At 35.0% G+C, this 11,436-nt stretch overlaps 2 protein-coding genes across 2 annotated transcripts; both read right to left on the reverse strand.

Moving 5' to 3' along the window:
* On the reverse strand, nt 1-2,827 carry LOC104235477 (uncharacterized). Its single transcript, XM_009789255.1, has 3 exons — nt 2,270-2,827; nt 1,775-1,942; nt 1-1,611 (listed from the first exon to the last, which is right to left on the reverse strand). The coding sequence occupies exons 1-3, from the start codon at nt 2,825-2,827 to the stop codon at nt 1-3; spliced, it is 2,337 nt and encodes a 778-aa protein (XP_009787557.1).
* A 5,256-nt stretch (nt 2,828-8,083) lies between these two features.
* LOC138883768 (uncharacterized) lies at nt 8,084-10,477 on the reverse strand. The gene is made up of 5 exons (XM_070164479.1): nt 10,295-10,477; nt 9,978-10,186; nt 9,657-9,867; nt 9,391-9,567; nt 8,084-8,881 (listed from the first exon to the last, which is right to left on the reverse strand). Exons 1-5 carry the CDS (start codon nt 10,475-10,477, stop codon nt 8,084-8,086), a joined length of 1,578 nt encoding a protein of 525 aa, XP_070020580.1.
* Between the last annotated feature and the right edge of the window lie 959 nt (nt 10,478-11,436).

Consider the following 11,436-nt stretch of genomic DNA (forward strand, 5'->3'; position numbering starts at 1 on the left):
TTAAGGACTTTCCCAGTGTGATAATTCCTTCATAGCCATTTTAATATCTTTGATCTCTTTCAACATACTGCTTATACAAAATCCCAATGCATACAATGAAACAATTAACTTTCCTTTTTGCTCCTCCTTTTCTTGGCTACTCAATATTCGATCAATCACTTTTTTTGATCTCTCAAGAAAAAAACTTAATCCTCTTTCTCCTTTTGAATCATTGTGTTTAGTCAAATTACTTGACTTGGGGTATGTTGGTAATTTCCCCTCCTCAAGATCATTAGTTCTTTTCTCCTCTTGATCATCATCTGGGAACAACTTGATCAAACTGGGCTTATTGTCAAGAAAAGTTAGTGAGGAATTTGTAGTTTCCTTCAAATGCTCCAATTCATCATTTATACATTCTTGTAGCTCTTTCCGATTATCAACACCACAGCTTTGGAAATCTTGTGACATACTGTTGATATTGTAGATCATGAAGTAAAATAAATCGGCTATTTTTGATAAAGAACCTTGGAGCTTCTTGTAGCATGTTGCATTAAAAGGAAGAAACCAAAAATCAGGCTCTACTTCTGCATTATGAGATTTCTTTTGTAAATCCAGGATATGGGATTTTAATTTCCTCTGTTTTTCCATTAATCCCAGCACTTCTGGCTGCTCTATTTGGTTCATGCAATCTTTGAGAATATCCATTGTGAAATGTAATTGATTCTTTGCAAGATTAGCCGCTCGTTTCGGATTGAATAAGAACTGTACCATAGTGAAACAAGACAATCCAATAAAAGTTTCTGTTAGTCTTATGATGGCAAAGTCATTAGGAGGGCCGTAGTTTTCTCGTCCTAAGATCATGACCGCTCCTAATAATGCTGAAATTCCAACCGATTGGCCATAAATCCGGCTATTTTTCAAAAAACTGCTGAAAATGATCCAAGGGAGAAGGGCTAAGAATTTTAAGTTATCGATGCTTTTGAAGATAGAGCAACCGAGGACTCCATAGACTGATCCGAATGCAATTCCTTGTGCTTGAGCATTAGCAATTGTAAATGTTGCTATTTTGCCTTGTGCTAAGCTACTGGCTACAGTTAGGCCTGCCCAAAAACCATTTTCTTTATCAAATAGTAGGCCTAGCCACATAGCTAGGCCTAAAGAAACAGAACACTTAAATGCAAACGCCAATGTTTCTTTTCTTGGTCGTTTCATCCAAATGTTATGCCACAATCTTTTTGGATGGACCTCTGCATTAGGTTTGGAATTTTTGAGAAGTGACGGGGATGAATTAGTGAGCAGCATTTTTGCACAAGATAGGAAGAAAAATGTAGGGAGGCTTGTTTGAGACGGAGATATGGTGTCATTATGGATCAAAGGGGATTCATTGTGTAAGTCTACCTTTGTTTCTTGATGAGTAGTTTGCTCTGATTTTCGACAAATTTGCTCAGACATATGTTGTAAGGCACCCTTTAACTCTTCGGTCACCAGGACAGTGGAAAATGAAGGACATGAAGTTAAGGCGATTTCCATTCCTCTTATTGTTATTTCCATGTTTTGGAGTTCATTGTCTCCTGGAACATCGGAACAATATTTGAAAAATCGCAGCCAAGGTGTTTCCCACATTAGACCTCCCTGCAAAAAGAAGCATAAAATAATGAATTACAGGTATTTTAGAGGGGATTTCTATACTTTTGAGGACAAATTGTCACTTTAATTGGAGATTGAATATGTAACCTAGTGAGATACTATATATCAAAAGATACATACTCCATATTGGTCCAAGAAGTTTTGTTACCTTCAAAACTTTGGTGCTGTGGAAAAGCTTGGCTCCTGTTTGAGAATGGAGCTTGGCTCTGGATAATAGTTCAACTGCATTGAGATTGTCTTGGGAAATAATTGCCCTTGAATATATATCCACTCTCTCTTTTGAGTTTTCAGCATATAATTGGTGTAATTTTCTGACCTGAATTGATTTACAAAATAAAAAATATAAGGCTTCAAGTTTCAGCCATGCTTAAATACCAGTTCTTTAATTTACGGCTTCATTAGAAAGTGATTGAACCTAAAAGAACTCCAAAAGATTGAGAGTTATGTATCAAACTAAATAATCAACAATTGCCTACAATTTCTGAACTTCCACGTTAAAGAAGGGAGTTGCATTACGCCCATATACACAAATATGACATCAAGAAATAGTGTAATTAACTTCTAACCTTCTGCAACACGTTAAAATATATATACTGCTAGTGTGTAAAATAAAAGAGAAGTATAGTGCAGTCAAACACCGAACCTCAAAGTAAGCTAGCTTCGGATAAGGGAGCGACAAAGCAAGAAGAGAAGCAACGATTCCAAGGACTGTACTCCATGCAACACGAAGAGGGTGTACAACAACACTCGTATGCACTCCACGAATAACACCATCAGCGAACACAAGCACCAGCTGCCCGAAAGCAATCTTTTTGCACCTAAAATGTGTGCACTCTAACAGAGCTACCAATAAAGAAGTTAGCGCCAATGCCAGGGCGGAAGCGACCGGCGACAACCTATCGGACCCATTGGCTGCTATCCATACGCCAAGCATGGAAAGCGGCATGGTTTGAACTGTGGCAAGAATTGCATGCCAAGAGCCACTCAACGTTTCCCCTAGAGTCGAGTCGCTAGTGATGAGAGTAGCTGTTACATATGAGAATGCTGGAAATGCCGCTAATTTTCTTAACCAAGGTGGTCCATAAAGAGTGGAGCTGCCAATTATACTATACGCCACAACGGTCCGAAGTGCAGAGTGCAACCTCATCCGCCACATAATGCGGTTGTGCTCCGCCCCGGACACGGTGGTGGCCACTGCCATATAATTGTTACTTAGTGGATTGTTGAGGGAAGAGAGGAAATGAAGTTAGTTAAGCGATAAATGAATGGAAGAGGGTATTTGTAGGAGTAGAAAACTAGGATGATCAAATATGGAAATGAGATGAGAAAACGTGTTGAAATTGTAAGAACTAAGTCATGATATGTTACCCATTAATTATTAAGGAATTATACTCTTGTAACACATTCATAGAAAAAAATATATTATAAGATTAAGGGATACTGTATTGGTCAAAATCTGACCGTTACTATTGATCCAACCGACATCCCGTCCAAGCGGCGAGGCAACGAAAGACGACATAATTTATTCCAAATTCCGTACTCACAATACTCATCAAGTCAAAAGGCAACGTTCAGGGGACGACAAGGGCGGACGTAGTACGAAAGAGCATCAAACCAAGTACATAGAAAAGATTCTATAACTATATATATGGGGAAAAAACCTTCTGTAAGGGGCACGGCTCCTCTCTCTCTCTCTCCCTCTCTTTCCTCTCCTCTGTAACCTTCATAGTAGAAGGAAGAACAAAGCAATCTCCAAGAGAATATGTAAAGTGGTCTCCACCATTTGTTAAAGGGAGACAAAATGAAAAGTATCAATAAGATTGATTACCTGTATCTCATCGTATGCTTTATTTTTTGATTAGTTTATAGATCTGGAGTTTATTATGTTTAACTAAGATTTACCCCTTCGTTGTTTCTATTAATTTAATTTGAAAGCTAGTTTCGATGACCTTTTGGCCAAACAGGCACCATTGTACTATGTAAGCATTTGCACTAGATCTCATACAATCTAGGCATTTACGAGCAAGCTTAATGGATTTTCGTTATTCCGTGTTTCTCTTTAAGTACTCTAACTTGCCATTTCTCCGCATAATTACCTTTAGTTGGAAAGTTTACGTTCCATGGAAATATTCTTTGTTAGATCCTTTTGTAATAGTATATCTTTGATTGGGGAAGGAAATTCCTTCAAATTTATAAATTATTCTCCCTTTTTCAAAAAGAATGAACTTATTAATATTTGAGAGTTAAATAAGATTTTCTTTGATCTTATTCTTTGCAATAGTTTTTAAATATTTTGAATTGTTAACTATTGTGACTTATTATACTTTTAAAGTTATTTCTAAATATGTAAATTTTATTCCAAAAACTTAAATTTAACTTTGTCCAAATTCACACCGAAAAATAGTCAATTTGACTTTTGTGCTCACAAAAGTTCCAAACAAATTAAAACGGAGGGAATATTAAGAATATTTTATTTGCGTTCCATAGTATTTATGTTGATGCATTGACGTGGAGAAAAGTTAATTCATATATTTTCATTTTAGTCATTGATTCTTAAGGTTAATTATAAATTATTTATTTTAGTGCAAACATCCGGTACTAATTATAAATTGATAAGCATTTCTATTATGTACGATACAAGCCTTATTAGATCATTTTGAGGTGCTGCCTAGAAAAGAATTATTGATGTAAAACGGAAAGGCATGTGTGTGTGTGTTAGTAATTTAGGATAAGTTAGGTTTACAAAGTCCTTTGCCTTTGCATTTGGCTCATTTCCTATTCGTTTCTGATGTATTCATATAAATAAATTCACTTAAAAGACTTAATTAATGTGATGTTGTGAAATTAGTAAAACGCCATATACATTTCTTTTGCTTTGAGATTAGAATCTAGTTCAGATGTCATTCTCTTTCCTTTTATTTTTATTTTTATTTTTATTTAGACTAGAACCATTCTATGCATTAAATACTGATTCCTAAGTTACAAACGTTCTACAGTTTGATTTGCTTACCCTCTAAGTGATGAAATAATCGCTAGATAAGGCTTAAAAAGTAAATAATGTAAGTAAAATGGATAGGTCCTTTATTTTGCTGATGATAATCAGCTGACTTTTTCGGGTTAAACTTCAACAAATTCATGAAATGACAGAGAGGTGAAGTAAACACGCTATAATTGACCAAAACATTTGCTTAATATAACTTTTGAACTCGCATGCAATAAGTGAGCGTCTCTTGTATTTTTTAATATTCCAAAATTCTAATATTTCCAGACGCACAAGAATTTTGAACGTGGTGAAGATATGAAGATCAAACATGCTGGATCGCAAAACGACAAGTTAGTTTTTTAAATCCATTATTATCTTAAATAATCAAGCCGCCTGTTGGATATGTTTTAAGTAATACTAATAGTAATAAATATACACTAAAATTTGCATGAGATGTAAGCGTCCAAACAACTTCGAGAGAGACGTTATTATCAATAGGAAACAACGTGGACTAATTTTTTGACCTAGAAATGAATGGTAACCAAATTATTGGTCAAGAATGCCCTCTCCCAAACTAGAGGAACTAATTAAATACACTACAAATAGTATCCTATATTCTAAGCGCGGAAAAAAGAAATTAAAACTCACAAATTTCTAGATAAGTTATTCAACTCCCAACATGAAAAAGTAGATTAATATCTACAAAAAGTAATACAGGCACATAACAAGTAGGTTTGCCCTGTTACTAAAATTAAAGCGGAGCACTTTGGTTAAAAAGCCAAAAAATGAAAGCAGTGTTAAAAAAGAGATACATCCTAAGTCCTAACACAAGTCTCTAATAGGATAATAGTTATTCTAATATCTTCCATGTCTTTTTTCTGTTTTTTTTTTAATCATATCGTATCAATTGATGTCAATGAATCTTTGATTTTCTCCGGAAAAGTAATAAGACACTTCCAAAGAGGCCAGGTAAATGTCAATTAAGTAGAAAAATATAGGAATAGCAGCTTTTTGTCTTTAAATTGAACGAAATAAGAACACATGTAAGGAGTGTAGGTTTTCGAAATTAAAAAACAAGAACGATTGTTCTATTCCTTTAAAGAATTTGAAAAGTAACTTGTAAAGAGCTGATGCTTATAAATTGGAGTATTAAAATAAATTCGTCGTTGTATGAATAAATTCAACATAACTACAGTAAATTGTCTTGGGGAAAAAACATTGAATTGCTTCGTGTTACTGGGAATTAATTGTAAGGAAAATGAGTAGATAATATTGACTAAGAACAAGAAGAAAAGAAGAGTACAATTTATCAAAAATATTGTGTCGTGGCAAGCCACTGCCTTGTAAGCGATTTCGGTCCGACTGGGTGCAAATCGTTAAGACCGGTCGTTCCCCAAGGTTCCACATCACCTCCAAACACATGCACTCGTGGCTGGAAGTTTAGAATTTGCACAAAACAGTTATCCAGAAAGAAGAGAAGATGAAGGTATTTTCTGTAGCTGTTACAGAAATTAAAATATTGTAGGAAGAAAGTAATGATTGGCAAGATGAATTATTGGTTAAGAATTGGGTGAATATGATGGCTAATGACCATCCTATTTATAGGCAATTAGGGAGGTTGTATGTATGACAAGTGTGAAGAGTTTTTTAACACTTGTCCAAATATATTAGTCAATTTGACAAGTGTACCTAGTCTTCCATGCATGAAGACACATGGTAGATTTGCATTGCCACTTATCAAAGTCATTCAACACTTGGCTTTAAATCAATGCCACATGTAAAAACTCTTGCCATGTACCAATTATCTAAGAGTATTTAGCTACTTGGAAATAGGTAGGATACTAGTAAAACAAAAAGACTCATGGCTATTGGTTGTAAATGGATTTGCAAAAAGAAATCTTTGACTTTGCATTATAAATAATACCAACAATCCCCCACTAATGCAAAGACAAGAATAGAACAATTTCAGGCAAAAGAAGGAACATGTACTTAAGTGTCAATATCTTTCGATTTGAATTGACACGTAGTGAAATGAGGCAACAACTAATATCCACAAAGTGAAGTACTCTTGAACTGAATGGACATTAATTGAGACTCCCACAACACATACTATATCCTTAATTTTATGCAAACTCTGTGATACTAACAAAGTGCTTTTATGGTCATGCACGTACCTTGGGTCTCATGAGTGCTCTAGAAAGACATCCCAAGTCTTTCATAAAAGGCGACCACACTTTTACACTCACATAGGTGATTCCATCAAGTCTATCTACACATAGACTACCTTAAGGCTATGGAATCATTAAGAGCAAAATAAGTTCAACCTTATAAAGCACTACCACACGTCATAGGGATAGGAAATGTAGTGCATATTAAGGTCTCATATGGATTCGTTTGACCACAAACAGGTATCCACCATACTTCCTTAATCCATGGGCTTTAGCCCCATCCCCCTCGACGTTTCAAGGATAACTCTCCTTGCCAAACCCTTGGTTAAAGGACCCGTCAAATTTCTTTCGAATCTTACATATTCCAAGAAAATAACACCATATTTCAATAATTGTTTTACCGCACCATGCCTAATGCGGATATGTCTTCTTTTTCCATTGTACATACTATTTTTAGCAATTCCAATTGCCGCTTGTGAGTCACAATGTAGAGAAACTAGTGAAGCTTGTCTTCCCCACAAAGGCACGTCTGCCAAGTTTCTCAACCACTCGGCTTCTTTCCCTGCCAACTCAAGAGCAATGAATTCAGACTCCATAGTAGATTGTGCTATACAAGTTTGTTTTGAAGACTTCCATAAAATAGCACATGCACCCAAAGTAAACACGTAGCCACTGGTGGAGCTAACTTCATCATTGTCAATAACCTAGTTTGCATCACAAAATCCTTCTAAAACAGCATGAAATTTATTAAAATGCAAACACCAATCCATAGTACCTCTCAAATATCTTAGCAAACAATGAAGAGCATTCCAGTGTTTACTACTAGAGTTGTGAGTATATCTACTCAATCTACTAACAGTATAAGCAATATCAGGTCGTGTATAATTCATGAGAAACATTACACTACCAATTATCTTAGCATACTTAGTTTGAGAAATACTAGATTCCTTATCCCTTTTCAAGTGTACGCTAGGATCATAAGGAGTTCTCACAGGTGCTACATCAAAACAATTAACCTTTTCAACATTTTCTCAAGATAATGAGACTGAGATAATGAACAACCATTTGAATTTCTTTCGATTTTAACCCTTAAAATCATATCTGCTTCTCCAAGATCTTTCATTTTAAATTTAGAAGACAAAAAATTCTTAGTCTCATTAACGACATTCATATTAGGGCCAAAGATTAACATGTCATCCACATATAAACATATAATAACACAATCTGATCCTATCATCTTAGAATAAACACAAGTATCAGATGCATTAACAACAAAATCATTAGCCACTAATGTGCTATTAAACTTTTAGTACCATTGCTTAGGTGCCTGCTTTAGACCATACAAAGGCTTTCTCAATTTGCATACTTTATTCTCCTGTCCTTGGATCACAAATCCCTCAGGTTGAGACACATAGATCTCTTTCTTTAAATCACCATTTAGGAAAGCCGTTTTAACATCCATTTGATATATCACTAAATTATGAATAGCGGCCAAAGCAACAAGAGTTCTAATAGTCGCTATCTTATTCACATGAGAATAAGTGTCAAAGTAATCAATGTCTTTCTTTTGGTTAAAACCCCTGATCACAAGTCTAGCCTTATATTTCTCAATTGTACCACCAGGTCTCAATTTCTTCTTAAATATCCACTTGCTACTTATGGGTTTGCAACCTTTAGGCAAATCAGTTAAGTCCCAAGTGTGATTAGAAACTATAGAATCTAATTCACTTTTAATGGCCTCATTCCAAAAACTAGTATCTATTGACCTCATTGCTTCACTGTATGTATTAGGGTCTTCTTCTATTAAATAGATTGATATTAATTCATTACACAAAACATCAAGGTTAATATTTTCAGTCAAGAAAGTAGTAATAAAGTCAGGACCAAAGTTAGCTTCAGTTCTATGCCTCTTACTTCTTCTAAGTTTATTTTCATGCTCATTAATAGTAACACTAGAAGAAGGCACAATATGAGAATTAATAGACATAGATATAGAAGCATTATTAGGCACAACACTAGGCACATTATTTTTCAATGAAAAAACATGCTCAAAAAATTCTGCATCTCTAGATTTACAAATAGAACTATCATTCAAAGACATAAACTATAAGCAGCACTATTTTGAGCATAACCAATGAAAATAGCATCAAAAGTCTTGGGTCCAATAGTTACTTATTTAAAATCAGATAGACCTACCTTAGACAAACACCCCCACACTTTCAGAATTTTCAAGTTAGGGGCAAACCCTTTCCATAACTCATACGGGGTTTTATCTAACTTCTTATGAGGGACTTTATTAAGAATATAGCATGCAGATAAAACAGTTTCCCCCACATATTATCAGATAAACCTGAACTCAAAAGCATAGAATTCATCATTTTCTTAAGGGTTCTATTTTTCCGTTCGGCTACACCATTTTGTTGGGGAGTATAGGGAGCACTAACCTCATGTATAATACCATTTTTCTCACAAAAGGCTTCTAGAGTATTAGTATTATATTCACCCCCCTGTTAGACCTAAGCCTCTTGATTTTTTGTCTAATTGATTCTCTACTTCTGCCTTGTATTTCAAAAATATGCTTTCAGCCTCATCTTTTGACTTAAGAAGATATACCTTAGTGTATCTAGAAAAGTCATCTACAAAGATGATGTAGTATTTCTTTCCACCCTTACTAACAATGTTCTTGAAATCTACTACGTCTGAATGTACTAGTTCAAGCAATTTTGTTTTTCTACTAGTTACATTCTTAAAAGGCTTTTTGGTATGTTTAGCTTCTACACAAACAGGACACTTAGAAAAATTATCAACATTAATTGCAGGAATTAATTCTATTTTTCTAAGTCTTTTAATAGAAGTAATATTAACATGCCCTACCCTACCATGCCACAATCAATAGACTCAGCAATATAAGCAGAATTGAAAGTGGTAGTAGCATTATTAGTACTCTCTTGAGCGATGTTCAGTACAAATAAACCCCCACTAAGGTAACCCTTCCCAACAAAGTCTCCCCCACGAGAAATAATAACTTTATTAGATTCAAAAATAATTTTAAGACCTGCTTTGTTGAGAAGCACAGCAAAAACTAAGTTTCTACGAAGGGAGGGTACATATAGAACATTGTTCAAGGCTAAGGTTTTTTCAGAAGTTAACTTAAGGAGAATTTTTTCCTTTACTCATAACTCCAGCTGTTGTGGATTTACCTATATAGACACACAGTAGATTCCTCAAAGTCGTGAAACAACTCCTTGTTGGCGCAAAGGTGCCTTGAAGCATCTGTGTCCACTATCCAGTTGGTTTTGTTAGCCACCATGTTCACCTCAACAATCACAACAGCAATGACATCACCACCCTCAGTAAGGTTAGCTTGGACTGGAGCTTTTCCTCCATTCTTTGAGCTTTGTCCTTGTCTCTGATTTCATTAAAAAGCCTTGTGACCAATTTTGCTATAGACATAGCAAGATCCTTTTGACTTTTGAATATGGCCCTCCGACTTACTAAAGTAATTGTGCGTCTTCACATATCCTTTCTTCTGTTTTCTCTTAAACCTATCTTTCATAAAAGTACTAGAAGATTCCACAAGATTAGTTTTAGAAGAATTAAGAGAGAGAGAGAGAGAGAGAGAGAGAGATAGAGATTTCATCTTATCCTTAAGCCGTTCAGATTCCTCATCTTTGAGACAATTTGCTTCCTCAGTCCTCATGTGACTGATCAGTTCTTGAAGAGTTAATTTTTTCTTATTGTGTTTCAGTTGATTCCTGTAATCACTCCAGGAGGTGGAAACTTTTCAAGTAGAACATTAACCTGAAAAATCTCACACATCTCCATGCCCTCGCTCAAAATACTAGCAGTCAAGTTATCATACTCGTGAACCTATTCCATGATTTGCTTATCATCAACCATCTGAAACTTGATCCACTTTCCAACGATATGTTTCTATTTTCCTGCGTCATCAGCACCATATTTTTTCTCCAAACTGTCTCATATGACTTTAACAGATTTATAATTTATAAACAAATCAAAGAGAGGGTTAGTCATATGGTTAAGCAGATGCCCTCTCACTGTTTTATTATCCTTTTTAAATTTTTTCTTAGCAGCATCATCAGCAATAACAATATTAGCAGAATTAGAATTATAAGCAACAATATCTGCAGGAGGATCGTTAAACAAAACATAATCAACTTCTAATTGTTCAAAGAAAATTAAAAGTTTCTGGGACCAATGTTTATAATTGTTTCCATCTAAAGGCTCAAGCTTTGAGAGATCAGGAAGTGTTTTGTTCAAAGTGGTGGCCATTAGTCAATATTATATGTGAAATCGCTTTCAAATTGTAAGAAAAATGAGTAGATACTATTGAATAAGAACAAGAAGGAAAGAAGAGTACAACTTATCAAAAATACTGTATCGTGGCAAGCCACTGCCTTGAAAGCGATTTTCGCCCGACTGAGTGTAAATCGTTAAGACTGGTCGCTCCCCAAGGTTCCACAGCACCTCCAAACACGTGCACTCATAGCTGAAAGTTTAGAATTTGCACAAAACAGTTGCCCAGAAAGAAGAGAAGATGAAGGTATTTTCTATAACTGTTACAGAAATTAAAATATTGTAGGAAAAAAGTAATGATTGGCAAGATGAATTATTGGTTAAGAATTTAGTGAATATGAT

The sequence above is a fragment of the Nicotiana sylvestris genome, chromosome 12 (genome assembly GCF_000393655.2).
Source record: "Nicotiana sylvestris chromosome 12, ASM39365v2, whole genome shotgun sequence".
NCBI lineage: Eukaryota > Viridiplantae > Streptophyta > Magnoliopsida > Solanales > Solanaceae > Nicotiana > Nicotiana sylvestris.

Bases quoted from the DNA above. Each gene is read 5' to 3' on its own strand.
- LOC104235477 (XM_009789255.1), bottom strand. From the start codon at position 2,827: ATGGCAGTGGCCACCACCGTGTCCGGGGCGGAGCACAACCGCATTATG. The intron at 1,943-2,269 runs GTTCGGTGTTTG...AAATCAATTCAG, and splicing joins CGAAGCTAGCTTACTTTGAG to GTCAGAAAATTACACCAATT. The intron at 1,612-1,774 runs GTAACAAAACTT...TTCTTTTTGCAG, and splicing joins ACAGCACCAAAGTTTTGAAG to GGAGGTCTAATGTGGGAAAC.
- LOC138883768 (XM_070164479.1), bottom strand. From the start codon at position 10,477: ATGAGGACTGAGGAAGCAAATTGTCTCAAAGATGAGGAATCTGAACGG. The intron at 9,868-9,977 runs GTAAATCCACAA...CTCCCTTCGTAG, and splicing joins TCTACTGTGTGTCTATATAG to AAACTTAGTTTTTGCTGTGC. The intron at 9,568-9,656 runs GTAGGGTAGGGC...AATTTTTCTAAG, and splicing joins AGTCTATTGATTGTGGCATG to TGTCCTGTTTGTGTAGAAGC.